The sequence below is a fragment of the Macaca nemestrina genome, chromosome 3, assembly GCF_043159975.1.
Source record: "Macaca nemestrina isolate mMacNem1 chromosome 3, mMacNem.hap1, whole genome shotgun sequence".
In the NCBI taxonomy this organism is placed as follows: domain Eukaryota; kingdom Metazoa; phylum Chordata; class Mammalia; order Primates; family Cercopithecidae; genus Macaca; species Macaca nemestrina.
Genome location: NC_092127.1, coordinates 147,808,756 through 147,824,363, shown reverse-complemented (window position 1 = coordinate 147,824,363; position 15,608 = coordinate 147,808,756). Strand labels below are relative to the sequence as shown.

The window sequence follows — 15,608 nt, the reverse complement described above, 5'->3', positions numbered from 1 at the left end:
AAACTTGCACCAGGACATGTTTTGGTGACATGATTCTGAATCACTTTTTCTCTTAGACAGAGTTTGCTTTTTAAATCTGCAAATCTGGTCTTCAATTCCAGAATGTATTTTGTACTTTTTTTTTTTTTTACTATTTATTTAATTTTGTTCGCTTTATTTTCTTTCTCAATTTCTATCTCTTCCTCAAATCTATTTTATTTCATTATGCCTAAATGAAAGGCATGCGTATCTTTTTCCCCATATTAAATATGATTTTTATATCACTGTCATTTTTTATTGTGTATTGTGTGATTTCTTTAGATTGTGTATTCAATCATGTGTTTTTCTTCTATTTATTCTCCTACCATTTTTTAGCTCTTCCATTAATTTTCTGAGCTCTTTTATCTCCACATTTTCCTCTTTGGATGCCTTACTTTTTTATTGAACTCTTTATTCTCTTGTTAGAGGTCTTCTTCTAGAAAGGACATTGTACTGGTTCTCTATCATTCCATAACAATATTATCACTAACGGAGTGGCTTAGGACCACACACGTGTTATCTCACAATTTCTATGGGTCAGGAGTTTGAGCATCACTTAGCTGGGTCTTCTGCTTTGAGGGTCTCACAAGGCTGCGATCAAGGTGTTAGCTGGGGTTGCAGTCTCATCTGAGGCTCAACTGAAGGATCTGCTTGCAAACTCAACATCGTTCCTGGCAGAATTCAGTTCCTGGCAGACTACTACACTGAGGGCTCAATTTTTTGTTGGCTATTGACCAGAGGCTGCACTCTTCCTATGTGGCTCTCTTGCCCTGTGGCTGTCTTCCTATGACATCTGGGAATATGGTAGCTTGCTTTTTCAAAGCCAGCCAGGATCACGATAGGCTACAATCTTATGTGATGTAATCACATGCACAAAATCATCATCCCTTCCTATTTGCACCGTATTCTATTGGTTAGAAATAAATCATAGGTCTTACTCACAGTCAAGGAGAGGATGCAAGGATCTGAGCACCAGGAGGCAAGGGTTATGGCGGGTGATCTTAGAGTCTGCCCACCACAGTGACGTTGTATGTAATTTCTTGAAGACTGTGTTAGTTTCCTAGGGCTGCCATAACAAAGTGGCTGACTTAAAACAAAAGAAATTTATTGATTTACAATTCTCAGGGCTAGAATTCTGAAATTAAGGTTTTGACATGGCTATGTTCCCCATGAAAGCTGTAGGGCAGAAAACTTCCTTGCCTTTTCCTAAGCTTCTGGCAGCTCTTAGAAATCCTTGGTGTTCTGTGGTTTGTAGCTGCATCACCCCAATCTTTGCCTCCACTGTGACATGACCTTTTTTCCTGCGTATGTCTCCGTATGTCCTCTCCTCTTCTCATAGGATGCCAGTCACTGGATTTAGGGCCCACCTTAATACAGTAGGATCACACCTTCCAAATTGCATTTTCAAAGAATTATTTCTTAATAAAGATTACATTCTAAGGTTCTGGGTAAACATAATTAGAAAGAGGCACTATTGAACCCACTACAGAGATTACAAGGAAGTGTTTATTTTAACTCTGGGAATATTTAGTAGGTAATTTACCTTGCACAGTATGCTCTTCTTCTGCAGTTTATTTATGTTCTTTTTTTCCTTTTAAAATATATTCTTACATTCTGTCTTCTTTTTTTCTCGTAGTAATAGAAATTACAGATTCACTCATCCTTTTCCCTTGCCTGTCTCTAACATAGAAACTGTAATAGCTAGCTAGTTATTTTCCTTGCCTTCCTTATAACTAGTGTTTGCCCAGAGACATGGTGCTTGTCAATGAGTTACTGACAAAAAATTCTGCATAGGAGTGAAGAGTGACATGAGATTTCTGGTTCTTCTCTTCCTTTCCTCACTCTGCTTTACTTCTAGCAATCTCCGTGGCTCACAGAATAGGCTGAAGGTTGTAGAGCTGACATACCAGCCTGGTTTCTTCTTTAGTTCCACCTCTCCTTTAAACTAGACATTCCACTTCTGAGGTTCCCCCAGGTTCAGATTTTGCTACTCTAGTCACAATTTTTCAGGATTGTTTCTCTTCCTTTGAGAGAAATCTTTGTTCTGCTCATGATTGGAGAAGGCATGCTTTGGTTCTTGGCAATCAGCCTCTTTCCTCATTTTACTTTATTGCTGCTTCCTTTTTTGTAACTTAGGGTTGTATAATTTCCTTGTTTCATTGAAGATGAAGTTGGTTGTTTGGTTGGTTGTTTTTCCTACATTGTTATTTTTTATTTTTTCATTATTAGTAAGTTTCAAGGGGGAGGATCAAACTTTTAAAAATATTTTTATCTTGCCATCTTTAAAAGCCTCTATAAACTATCTTTAAGAATTTTAACATCGTTATTTAACCTCTACTTCTATAATAGTCAGAATTGAAAGTAAAATATTCTATATTGAATTCTCTCTATTTAATATAATGAATTTTGTAAATTTCACCTCAGTATCGCAAGTAACTGGGACTATAGGCATACACCACCATACAAAGTTTTTTTTTTTTTTTTTTTTTTTTTTAAACAGATACGGGGTTTCACCATGTTGCCTCAGCTGGTCTCAAACTCTTAGGCTCAAGCAATCTACCTGCCTCCGCCTCCCAAAATGCTGGGATTACAGGAGTGAGCCACCATACCTGAGCAAATTTAGTTAACTTTTTCCGTTTCCAACTTTTCAGTCTTTGTTAATATAACATGGAATCTAGATCCAAAGTGTCATTACATTAATATTATATATATTTCCTTATTCAATGTTTATACGATCGTTGTATTTAGTTTATAAGCAAATTTACAGCCATTTTCAGCTCCCTTTTTACCAAGTTTCAATGCTTGCAGTTCAATGCTTCATTTCAAACCCTTAATTTTCACTCTCTCTTAATTTTGTTTCATATTTCACTTTTTGGAGAAATATCTAAGGCATTTTAAAAATTATATAAAGGTTGTCTCATAGCCTTTGCATATTTGAGAATGTCTTTCTGTTGACCTTTACCTGTCATGACTATATATAGATGAAAATACAATTCTGTGGTTAAAACTTTTCCAGCCTCAGATCAGTCAGTATTGGCTTTTGGATGTGTTGACAAATGATCCCCAAATTTCAGTCATTACAACTTCAAAGCTTTATTTTCAGTCACGCTACTATTTCCTTGCAGGTTGGCTGCAGCTCTGTACCACATCACCTTCATACCAGCACCCAAGCTGATGGAGCATCTAGAATACTGCTGGTTGTCTGGCATAGGGCAAAAAAAGCATGACAAACGATATTCTGGCTCTTAAGTATCTGCTGGAAAGTAATGCAGTCATTTACACTTATATTTAGTAAGTTGCATAGTTAAGCTATGTCAATAGGCAGGAAAGTACAACTATCTCTTACGAATGGGCAGCAAATATTTGTGAACAATAATGCAATTTATTATACCTGCATGTGTTACAGACATTGCTCTTTATACTGGTATTTCCATTCATAAGAAAGAAGGTTAAATGAAGATTATTATATCTGAGATAGAGGAAATAGGAATAAGAATCAGTTTAGGGAAGATGATAATTGTAGTTTTAGAGAACTGAGTATGAATTATCTAGTAGGCAACTGGATATGAGACTGAAAGTGTTGGGAAAGGTCTGGGTTGGAGATATTAATTTATGTAATCAGTGTAAAGAACTGAATTCATCAGAATTACTGAAAGGATTGAGAGAATGAAGCTGTCACTTTAGAGCACTATCTGCAAGGGGCAGGTAGAGAATTTGAGAGGAACCAGGAAGAAGGGACTAGACAGTATCAGGGAAAAGAAGAATCATAATTGCCAAAATAAGGACAGAGAACTTCTAGAATAAGATGGAAGATACTGCTTTATGTTGAATTAGGAGAACACTGATGACTTTGGTAAGAGCAGTTTCAACAGAGTAGTAAAGTTGGAAGCTAGTAACAGGTAACTAAAGAATGAGTATTAGAGATTTAAGTGGAGAAATAAAGTATAAATGGAGCACTCTTTTAAAAACTTCAGAGAGGAAAAAAATGGAGATTGGGAGATTTTTTTCCCCCCATCTGAACAATAAAGAGACTTGGAAATATTTAAAGGACCAAGGATTGTGTTTTTGTGTGTGGGCATGTGTGTGTCTGTGTGTACATAAATATTCATTCTTATTTTGTAAATAGGCAGAGGGATATACAAGATAAAATCACTTGGAATGTTTTTTTTTTTTTTTTTTTTTGAGATGGAGTCTCACTCTGTCACCCAGGCTAGAGTGCAGTGGTGCAATCTCCACTCACTGCAACCTCCACTTCCCGGGTTCAAGCGAGTCTCTTGCCTCAGCCTCCTGAGTAGTTGGGATTACATGAACCTACCACCATGCCCAGGTAATTTTTGTATTTTTAGTAGAGACAGGGTTTGATGATGTTTGTCAGGCTGGTCTCGAACTCCTGACCTCATGATCCACCCTCCTTGGCCTCCCAAAGTGCTGGGATTACAGGCGTGAGCCACTGCAACTGGCATCACTTGGAATTTAATACCAAAATTAATCAACATAGCTATCTTTAAATTGTGTAAAATCCATGCAATTATAGTTAGTATTTAATGTCATGGTATGTGCATTAGTCTGGGTTCTCCAGAGAAATAGAACATTAGATAGATGATAGATAGATAGATAGATAGATAGATAGATAATTGATGATATATATATAGATGATTGATAATAGATATATGATAGATATGTAGATAATACATAGATAGATACATAGATACATAGATTTATCATAATGAATTGACTTAGCTGGTTATGGAAGCTTAGAAATCGTAAGATCTGCAGTTGGCAAGCAGGAGACCCAGGGGAGTTGATGATATAGTTCCAGTCTGAGTCCAAGTATGAAAGCAGGAGAAGACTGACGTTCCAAGTCAAAGACAGTCAGGCAGAGAGTAAATTCTCCCTTTCTCCACTTTTTTTGCTCCATTTGGGCCTTGGGCAGATTGGATGAGGTCCACTCACATAGGGGAGGGCAAGCTGCTTTACTCGGTCTACTGATTCAAATGTCGATCTCATCCAGAAACATCCTCACAGACACACCCAGAATAATGTTTAACCAAATATTTGGGCACTTCATGGCCCAGGTAAGTTGACACATAAAATTAACCGTCATAGTATGTCATTAAATTAAACTTAGATTTATTTATTTTTTTAAATGAGGCTGGGAGTGGTGGCCTATGCCTGTAATCTCAGCACTTTAGCAGGTCCAGGCAGGAGGATCACTTGAGCCCAGGAGTTAGAGACTAACCTGGACAACATGGCGAAACCTTGTCTCTACTTTAAAAAAAATTTTTTTAAGGAAAATAAATGATATTATATACATAACATAATTGATTTTATAGTCTCACTATGAATTCAGAATGATTTAATTTCTTGATAAGGCAAGTAAATATAACTCTATTTGTTCGTGACTGGTTCTATCTATAAATCCCAGCTATTGAGGAAAATTTTTAAATAAAGTAACTTTAAAAATTTTAAATAAAGTAGGTTGTGTGTTTGGTTTTTTTGTTTGTTATTGTGTCTCTCTACCCCATCCCATCATCTGGAAGTTTCAAAAGCACAACAGCAAAAAAGGAACTTGATTTTTAAAGATTATATAATGGTGGCAGAAATGTCAAGTGATAAGGAAGAGCAAAAGAGGAAACACAAAATATTGCAGTGATAGAGAAGATGTCAAAAAAACTAGGTCAATGTTTGACTTCATTCACAGTTGCTCCTCAAATATGACATTGCCTTGAGGATAGAGTGCCCTCAAATTAGCACACATTCTGATTAGGATAGCAGGGCCCAATAGCCAGTGTTAAAGAAAAAAAATATGTTTTCTAGTCTTGTCATAACATATATGAAATAAACAGGAAAAAATTATAAATTAAATATGTTTGGAATCATCAATAATCCAGCATATTTTATTCATCCATTAAATGTGTGTACTTCATTAAGTTATGATAGGTGTCAATTGCTTGATTCAAAACTTCTTTACTCTGATATTGAAGAATTTTATAATGTTAACTGGTCTTACCAAAACTGGACCAATAAAGAGTCAAAACACAGTTATTGTCCTCATTGAATTTACAGGCATAAACCACATCATAACATAAAAAACTATAAAACTGCATCCTTGATTAGTGCTATGAAGGAAGATTGAGTTGTTCTATGAAAAATTTAATGGTGGGATTTGTGACTTAGATAATTCAGTGAAGACATTGTTCAAGTAGATGAAGAATAGAGACAGGAAATAGACTGTGCAAAGGCCCTGTGGCAAAGGGAGCATGTCAAGGAGAAGGGACTGAACGGGCCAGGGTAATAGCAGTAGAGAAAGTGCATTAAATTATGGCTTATGTTGACGTTAGAGAGGTGGATGTTTGGCCAACTATGCCAGGTCCCAAGAACCACTGAAAATTTGTAAACAGAAACAATGGATTGGAAGAGATTCAAGTGAATGTGGGTAGACTAGATAAAAGGTTATCTCAGTTGAAAATATGAGAGTAGGGTAGTACCAGAGAAAATGGGAAGAGTTATTTATATTTGAGAGTTATTTGGAAGTAAAATTGGCAATACTTGGTAATGGATTTGATGCAGGGAATGGGAGAAATTGAAATGTTATAAACCTTTTGAGGTTTCTGAGTAAAGCAATACAACAAAAACTCCACTCAGACAGAAAGCTCAAAATATAGCTTTGAATAAGTCCAAGGATTATTTATAGTAATTGAGGACAGGAGTAAATACTTATTATACTGTAATTTGTATGAGTTGATAATAATTCGTGTGCCCCACTAGAGCAGAAGGAGGTACTCCTGTACCATCTTGTTATAGTTCTTAAGACACTATCATTCCTGGTTGATATCTATCTCTTTCTCTAGACTGTAAGCTCCATAAAGGTAGACAGTAGGTATTTATTATATCTCTTGCAGGCAATCTAGTTTCTGGCATGGTAACCACTCAAATATTTGCAGAGTGAAGTAATTAGGTCATGACTTAAACTTTAAATTTTTTTATTTTCCAAATTAATTTTACTGTAGTTATACAATTTAAAGCTCTTTTTTTTTTTTTTTTTAAGACACAGTCTCGCTCTGTAGCCCAGCTGGAGCGCAATGATGCAATCTCGGCTTGGCTCACTGCAACCTCCGCCTCCCAGGTTCCAGTGATTGTCCCGCCTCAGCCTCAGCTGAAATTACAGGTGCCTGTCACCACACCCAGCTAAATTTTGTATTTTTAGTAGAGACAGGTTTTCACCATGGTGGCCAGGGTGGTCTCAAACTCCTGACCTTAAGTGATCTGCATGCCTTGGCCTCTGAAAGTGCTGGAATTACAGGTGTGAGCCACTACTCCCAGCCTTAAATAAGTTTTAATGTAAAATTTTTCTAGATTCAAAATTTCGAGATAATAACTTTATTTCCTCATTTATATTTAAACCCTATTATTGCTGCATTACTGATTATGGTCAGATTTAACTGTTCGAATAATGATCACCACCACCACCACATGCTAGTTGTGATGATTAATTTTAGGTATCAACCTGACTGGATTAATGAATATATAGATAAGTGGTAAAGCATTATTTTGGGGTGTGTCTGTGAGGGTGTTTCTAGAGGCGATTGGAGTGTGAGTCTGTGTGGACTAAGTGGGAAAGATTCACCCTCAATGTGGGTGGGCACCATGCAAGCAGCTGGAGGCCCAGACAGAACAAAACAGAGGAAAAGTGAATTGGTCTCTCTGTCCTAAAGTTGGGTTACACTCTTCTGCCCTTGGACATGAGAATGACAGGCTCTCCAGCCTTTCGATATCAGGACTCACACCAGCTCCCCTCTGGGTTCTCAGGCCTACATACTTGGAATGAGCCACGCTACTGGCACCCCAGGGTCTCTAGTTTGCAGACGGCCTGTCCTGGGACTTGTCAGCCTTCAAAATTGCATGAGCCAATTCCCCTAATAAATCCCCTCTCCTGTATCTATATCTATATCCTATTGGTTTGGTCTGTCTGGAGAACCCTAACTAATACGGTAGCATAGGGTATAGTCCTAGGTGTCCATCTAGGAGACTGAGTAATATTGTATCACCCCGCATAGTGTTTTTTAGCATACTTTAAGAGTTATGGAATAAATTAACAGAGACCTCTCGCTAGTTACAGATGGTAAAAGACCCACTAATTTTTCATTCTAGTCAGCAGATGGCAGTGTTTTACTTTATTTAGTTAACTGAGGTTTGTTTCCTGAGTCTTGCAACACAATTTTAACTTAATCCATGAAATAACACAGTATTTTTGAGTTAACTTTATACTTTTTGAACCATAAATAAATGTTATAGAATAGGGGTTGTTTTAGGTTTCAAAAAATCGCACATTTTTTAGTCAACTTGAGCTCTCTTAAACTCTTCAAATTTGCTTTCTACTTTAATTGCAAATAATTGTTCTCATTTTTGTAAATACGAAAACCCTGTTTATTTACTTTATTCCTTAGCTTCATTTCTAAGAAAGGTCAACGCTGAACATTAATTCTGGAAATTAAGTTTAAATTATATTTAACTGAAGATGGCACAGTTAAAAGTTTCTTTGGTTGAGTTTGTCTCCTCTGAGATGAGCCCTGTCAATTCTGAAGTTATGGGACTTGAGACTGAGTCAGGAGACCTGGATTTCATTCAAATTGCTACAAAGTTTGCACTAGATGAGCTACACTGAGCCACTTGAATAATTTTTCACTACAATTTTTAATGAGTGAAATAAGCTCAATGTGTATACTACTATACAGTTGACCCTTGAACAACGCCAGGGTTAGGAGTGCTGATGCCCTCCCTGGCCTCTGCACAGTTGAAAATCTGTGTGTAATATTTGAATCCCCGAAAACGTAACTACTAATAGTCCACTGTTGACCAGAAGCCTTACTGATAACATAGTTGATTCACATATATTTTGTATATGTATTATATACTTACCTTTACAATAAAGCCAGAGAAAAGAAAATGCTATTAAGGAAATCATAAAGAAGAGAAAATATATTCATGATTCATTAAGTGGAGAAGCATCATCATAAAGGTTTTCATCCTCATCATCTTCAGGTTAAATAAGCTGAGAAGGGGGAGGAAGAGAAAGAGTTGTTCTTGATGTCTTGGTGGTGGCCGAGGTGGCAGAAAATCTACACAGAAGTGGATTTGCATAGTTCAAACCTGTGTTGTTCAAGGGTCAAGTGTATTTATCCTGTAAAAACATTGTAAGCATACTGGTTCTAAAAGTCTGAACTCTCCACAGAGAAACATACAGGAACTGAAGATGAAGAGGACCTTTAAGTAGAAATAGAATTTATTAATAATCAAAGCCTTCAACCCCCGTCTCTATTATAGTGCTGATAATTATGATGAACAAGGGCAAAACATGACACTATTCTCTTTCCTCCTGTGAGCCTGTAACTCTTTATAGTTTAAAGAAGCTTTATTACATATTACTTACTTAAGTATGAAGAAAAACAATACATTGAGCTACACACATGCCCCTTCCCAAAACAAAACAAACTCTCCAGTACCTCTTTTGAATGTATGTATAAGAAAAATAACAGAAAAAGTCTCCAATTAGAACTTTCTAAAAGGATTTCTCCCCAGTTAGAGTGCAGTAATGACTATAAATGGCCCTGTCTCAGAGACAGCTCATCAGTCAATTATAAGCAGTTCTGTAAATTGAGGAGTGAAGAATGATACTAGATTTCAATCAGTGCAGATAAACATGGCTTGTCATTATTCACTTGATATTTTAGACAGTCCACCTAAAGAGGAAGATGCAGAACAGAGATATTGTCTTTTCTAAAGAATGCAGATTATAAGAACATTTACCTAAGACTATATTCTTTTCTGGAATATGGTTTTCATAGACACTCAATTCCCATAATCCCCAGAGATGTTCATTGGCTTGCCCAGTTTGTTTCCATCTGGTCCTTTCAAACCAGGAAAAACAATATGGTAATTCTATTGTTGCATCTAGTAGCCTGGAAAAATAGAAATATATATTTAATATAATTCTTACATAATATAGTGGCTCAGTAATTTTTAAATATGTCAATTAACACTTCCATTCCTTTTGATTTTTGTGTCACAGCATCATTTAGCACTCTATGTTTTAGAATAAATATCTCAAAATTCTAATTACATATACTCATCTCTGGGATAATGCTACCTGACCAAGTTTAAATTATTTCTTGTATCGTCTTAAAAGCAAACATGTTAACAAAAAGTTAACATAAAGTAAATAATTGTTTACATAGCAAACTGTTAATATGTATTAACAATTTTCCAAAATTGCTCTTTTCTATTATTTTTTCTTCCTCTTACTTTCAGATATTTTTCATGAACCCTTTATCTCCATTTTCCTTCATTTAAAATTATGCTTCACTCATTCATGTTCATAAGAATTTTCAATCATGTTAAAAGCAAATATGAGTTCTGTTTGCTTATTGTCACAGATAGCCTCTTGGTTATTATTCTCCACAATCACCTTATTCATGAATTGTAAGTTGGAGATCAGCCTCCCAGTGCAGAACTGTTTAGAAATAGCCCTTCATGCTTGCTCCTCTATTCCCAGAGGAGTTTGCTGCACATGCCTAGATCTCTTTCCATCTGGCCTCTGCACAAAGGGTTTATCCCACTTTAACACAATTCTTTGTATTATAGAGGACCTTGACTTTATCTGAGAGTGAGTACATACGAAACAATAATCATGTTGCAGGAAAAACTGATTTGACCATTTTTTTTTCACACTCGAATCCTAAGATGACAGTGAAACTACACTTAGCCGGCAACAAAGACCAAAGGTAAGGCTGTAATGATGACAGAGCTGTAAAAAAGTAAATGTGAAGGGTCTGATTTTTCCATTATTACAGTACTTACGTTTATGTGGCTTCAGTAAAAAGGAAAAAAAAAAACTTGGTACATTTATTTTTACGTCTATCACTGAAAAACCTTTGAGTTTGTAAGACATTAATATGAAAATAGCTGCATTTGCATACTGATAGATTTGTGAACTTTATTGCAATATATTTTTTAACAGAAAAATATAATTATAGTATTTTAAAATGTAACTCTTTCCTCCCTCAGTGTAAATCAAATCACAATGACAAGAATCCTGAAACCTCTAATTGAAAATCTTCCTTTAAAAATGCATGGTGGTCTTAATGTTTAAAAGAAGTCAGCCTATTTTCTCAGTGTATATTCATGTTATCTAACGTTCTTTTTTCTCCAATTATTGTACATACAGTTTTATAAGCGAATATTTAAGAGTCAAGAATTTTGTGGTATTTTGCCTAGAAATAGACTGGAAGAACACAAAATCTAAATAAAGAATAAACACCAAAAGGCCAAAAGGAAAGAAAGAACAACAAAAAAAGTACATGCACAAGCACATACACACACCCATATAGGTGCTTTGTTTGTAATAATTTATTTCAAAATGTATTGTACAATGCTGTCTCAAATACTTCATTTGGGTTTAAAAGAGTTGTAGATGTTGGTATAGGTTGTTGATTTCAAATGGAAAAATTATTGGCATTGAAAGATGGCAACTGAAATCTTGAACCTAACTGGGTTAATTAAGGTTACTTCGTGAGGATTAAATAAAAATATCAGAATTCTGCTCTGCCCCCCACCAAAGGATATAGTATTTTCACTAAAATATATTTTTAGGTTTGTTTTGGCATATTCTTTTCAAAGAGATTTGAAACTCTTAAATTTTTATAATTACAATATCTTATATTTGAACTTTCAAAACATTACTCGTTTTGAAGTAGAATCTAAAACTACATTTAAAAACATTTCTGCCTACATTTGGTCTGTTTAAGGGACTAACCTTTGAACACACTGGTCTTATTTTGAAAGGGCAAGGTGCTTTTTTTTTTTTTTTTTTTTTAATAGCCAGTGCCCAAGAGAAGCAAAAACTGTGACCCCCCTCCCCTCCACGCCACACAGTGTTCACATATGTCATCTGTGTTTGTTAGCAATGTTACCTCCAAGTTTGTTACCTTGGAGTAATTGACGAGTAAATCATTACAAATGGGTCCAACTCTAAAGGCAAAATTGTCAAAAAGAAGAAAACAGCAAATCCAACTTGCCTTATGTTTATTAGAGGAAATCCTGAAACTTCTGTAGATTGCAGTGTTAGGAAAAACAAGTTTGTCATTAGAGCGATGTTATGACCACTTCCCCACTCTAACTGTTAAGGGAGTCCACTTCTAACTGCTGACTCAGTTTGTCTTCGCTGCCAGAACTGAAGCGTGACCCAAATTGTCGAGTAGGAACAAACGGACAAACTGATGATCACTTGGCAGTTCTAGGTTTACTAAAGAATACTTATTTGGTCTAAACACTGTTTGTTGGGACTGCAAAGGTATAAACAATGCCCCTCCCAGGAAGGAAAAGGAAAACCTAAAATATTAAGCAATGGACTCAAGGTCAGTGACGGAAGGCACCATTTGAGACCGAGCTCCTCAACTCCAGTCCCATAATGGACAGGAGCCACACAGAAGAGCGTGCAGGAGTTTCGAAGCTGCGTAGTAAAATAGCTGGCGTGGGCAGTTCTTTTATACTCTGGCTAGAGTAAAATTAACGCAGCTTTGCGTTTCTCCATCGCCGCTGTCAGCATCCAGCTAAAGGGTGTAGGGTTAAGGAAAGCGGAACCCAGTTGTCCTTTCTCAGCTGAGTCCTTTGAGAAACTGGGACTGAGAAGGGTGAGCGCCGCGGAGAGGGGCAGGGGTGGGAGAGGGGAGAGGGGAGCGGGGCGGGGAAGAGGCGCGTCTGGGGTTGAAGTCCAGCTGGAAGCATCCAGCGGCGCTGCCTGCAGACGGGGGCGAAGGCAGCCGCTGAGAGTGAGGGGAGAGGGGGAAGCCGAGGGAAGGGAAGGAAGTAAGGAAAGAGGAAGGAAAGGCAGGAGGGGGTAGAAGCTGAGCGGCTGCAATTTCTGCGGCCGGCTCAGTAGGAGGAGCAGGAGGGGAAAGAGGAGGATCCAGAGTCAGTCAGTCAGGCAGCCAGCGGGAGGTGGAGAAAGCAGGAGGAGGAGGAGGAGGAGGATTAAAGATGGCCACCAACAGCTGCGGGAAACGGCAACAACCCCTCACTTTCCGGGATGGTCCCTGCGGGTCGGCCCGGCCTTGATGGAGAGACGAAACCCGAGGAGCGCCGAGGCTGAGGCGGCGGCGGCGGGGACCCAGCGAGGACGAGGACGCGGCGGAGCAGGGACGGGGGCAGGAGAAGGGAAAGGCGGCAGCGTCGCTGCCCCTGCCGCCTAGCACCGCTGCCTGGCCCGGCGGACCGGTTCCCATACCTCGCGGCCGCAGAATCGAGCCCGGGCCCCGGCCCCCGGCCCGCGCTGCGGGGCTCCTGGGCCCCGCCGCGGACGTCGCGCCGGTCGCCCATTCCCCGTAGCCCGTGCGTCCCCGGCGCGGAGCCCCGGCCTGCCGCGGTCCCGGCTCCCGGGCCCGGCCCGCCCGCGCCCTCCGCCGGCCCTCAGGTGAGTGCCCCCGCCATCCTCCCCGCCCCCCGTGCTCCCGGAGAGGCGGCGCAGCCTCGGCCCGGCGCGCCCGGCCGCTTTGTTCGTGCGGGGCGGAGGCGCTGCCCACTCGCGGCCCAGCGCCCGCTCCCCCTAGGGACAGGCCGCGGCCCAGCTGCTGTCCTCCCCAGGGTCCGCCTTGGCCCGCAGCCGCCGCCGCCGCCAGGGTTGGCTGCCTGGCGCGAGTCCTCCGCTGCGGCCTGGGGAGGGCGCCGTCGCCATCGGGTCGGGGTCGGGGTTGGGGTCACGGGCGGCGGGCTGAGCGGAGCGGAACCGAGATATTTCGGGGGATAGGGGAGGAGAGGGCTGGACGTTACCTCTGGGAAGCAGTGGGGGCGTAACCTGGCGGCCCTGGCTCGCAGGGGTAGGGGATCAGGCCCTGGCTCCCCCTCTGCATCCCGCGGGGTCTCAGCTCCCGGAGCCCCCCCCCCCTCGCACCGGACGCAGCCGAGCGCGGCCTATATCCCTCGGGCGCTGTCTCCAGGGCTTCGGGCCTCTCCCCCTACGCCCTATGCTGGAAGCCCTTCGATTATGGAAGGAACCAGAGATGCTCCAGTTCTCTTGTACTGGGGATGTGGTGGCATCTCAAACATTCACAGTTACGGCGGGGTTTAAAACGCAGATGTGACCTTTCCGACCAAAGGCCATCTGGCTAGTGTTTGAGCCTCAGGTGCAGCTTTTCGTTGAGTTTTACCATTTAATTCTGCAATCTGCAATATCAGGTCTTCCTTTCACAGAAACAATGTGATACAACCAGATTGAAAGGATATTTACTGCATATGTGAACCCTTGCATGGACTTCCAGTACCTTAAAAATGGTTAAGTGTTTTCTATGGGAAAATGGTGCTCATGCATACGAAAAACTATTTTGGTTCAGTAATGGTTGCCAACTGGTTTACTATGTAGTTTGAAAACCAAACAATTGAAAAGGAAAAACAAAACCCTATTATTTGGGCGTTTTAAATAGTGGCATATTTCCAGGTTGGTATTTGGTAGCAGGTTGAGAACAACTGGTTTCGACTATCAGGCGACATAACAAACAACATAAAATAGAACCCAAAATATGCTAGTTTATAGAAAAACATGTTGTATTAGTGCATAAGTCTAGTAAAAAAATCCCACTTAAAAAAAGATAAAACTTTATCATGAGACTCTTAATATATATTACATTAGAATTGAGAACTCTTCCTGCGATATTTGAACAATAGTAGAGTATGTTAACACTTTCAACCATTCTATCTCAAGCTGCTAGAAAGGTAAGTTTCTGCTGCTAGTTTCTTTCCATGAGTTAAAATGGATTCATCTGAAATATAAGCATGCTTTTCGTGGGGCACAGTGGGTCATGCCTGTCATCCCAGCATTTTGGGAGGCCAAGGCTGGGGGATGACTTAAGGCCAGGAGTTAGAGGCCAGCCTGGGCAACATAGAGAAAACAATTTTTTTAAAGAAAAAAAAGTTTCTAAAAATTTATATCCCCTCCAAAAAGGAGGGATAAATTAGAAAATGCGATGTTCTATTCTTGCAAAATCTGTTTTTAAAAAAGTAAATGACAGTATAATATTTCATTATTAAGTTGGGTTCTCTACTTTGAAGAGATTCTTAAATTCCTCTGCTCAACTTTGCAATTTTAAAAGTTTATATCAGTTGTTCTTAATTTCTTTCTTTCTTTTTTTAGAGATAGGGTCTTGCCCTGTCACCCAGGCTGGGGTATAGTGGCATGATCATGGTTCACTGCAGCCTTGAACTTCTGGGCCCAAGTGATCCTTCCACCACAGGCTCCCAAGAAGTTAGGACTACATGTGCATGCCACCGTGCCTGTCTGATTTTTTTGTAGTTTTTGTAGAGACGAGGGTCTCCCTGTGTTGCCCAGGCTGATCTTGAACTCCTGGCCTCAAGTGATCCTCCTGCCTTAGCCTCCCTAAATGCTGGGATTACAGGCGTGAGCCACCATGCCCTGCTTCTTTGTTGATTTCATGCATATGCTTCTGAGGGTCCTTGGCTCCCCAGAAATCATATGCAGAATATAGCATATATTTGAATTTTTCCTAGATGAAGAGTCTGTGTGGTGATCGCATTCTCAAAAT

The 15,608-nt window shown here is 39.6% G+C and overlaps 3 protein-coding genes across 5 annotated transcripts in view; 1 reads left to right on the top strand and 2 right to left on the bottom strand.

The window, feature by feature from the left end:
* Positions 1-3,027: 3,027 nt before the first annotated feature.
* On the bottom strand, positions 3,028-14,093 carry LOC112429368 (uncharacterized). The gene is made up of 3 exons (XM_024797619.2): positions 13,843-14,093; positions 9,826-9,977; positions 3,028-3,220 (listed from the first exon to the last, which is right to left on the bottom strand). Exons 1-3 carry the CDS (start codon positions 13,920-13,922, stop codon positions 3,096-3,098), a joined length of 357 nt encoding a protein of 118 aa, XP_024653387.2. The 5' UTR covers positions 13,923-14,093; the 3' UTR covers positions 3,028-3,095.
* LOC105496883 (uncharacterized) lies at positions 12,993-13,298 on the bottom strand. The gene has a single exon (XM_071093606.1). The coding sequence runs from the start codon at positions 13,296-13,298 to the stop codon at positions 12,993-12,995; it is 306 nt and encodes a 101-aa protein (XP_070949707.1).
* LOC105496884 (WD repeat and FYVE domain containing 3) overlaps positions 13,373-15,608 on the top strand; it is a 307,925-nt gene continuing 305,689 nt past the window's right edge. For all 3 annotated transcript variants that reach the window (XM_011767528.3, XM_071093605.1, XM_011767525.3), the window contains exon 1: positions 13,373-13,486. The gene's annotated coding sequence lies outside the window, so the exon portion shown is untranslated. The remainder of the gene's footprint in view (positions 13,487-15,608) is intronic.

Excerpts from the sequence above, each read along its gene's own strand:
- LOC112429368 (XM_024797619.2), bottom strand. The coding sequence starts at position 13,922 with ATGCAGAGGGGGAGCCAGGGCCTGATCCCCTACCCCTGCGAGCCAGGG. Across the intron at positions 9,978-13,842 it reads GCCCCCACTGCTTCCCAGAG|GCTACTAGATGCAACAATAG; the intron begins GTAACGTCCAGC and ends CTATTTTTCCAG. Across the intron at positions 3,221-9,825 it reads AGAAAAGAATATAGTCTTAG|ACAACCAGCAGTATTCTAGA; the intron begins GTAAATGTTCTT and ends GCCCTATGCCAG.
- LOC105496883 (XM_071093606.1), bottom strand. The coding sequence starts at position 13,298 with ATGGGAACCGGTCCGCCGGGCCAGGCAGCGGTGCTAGGCGGCAGGGGC.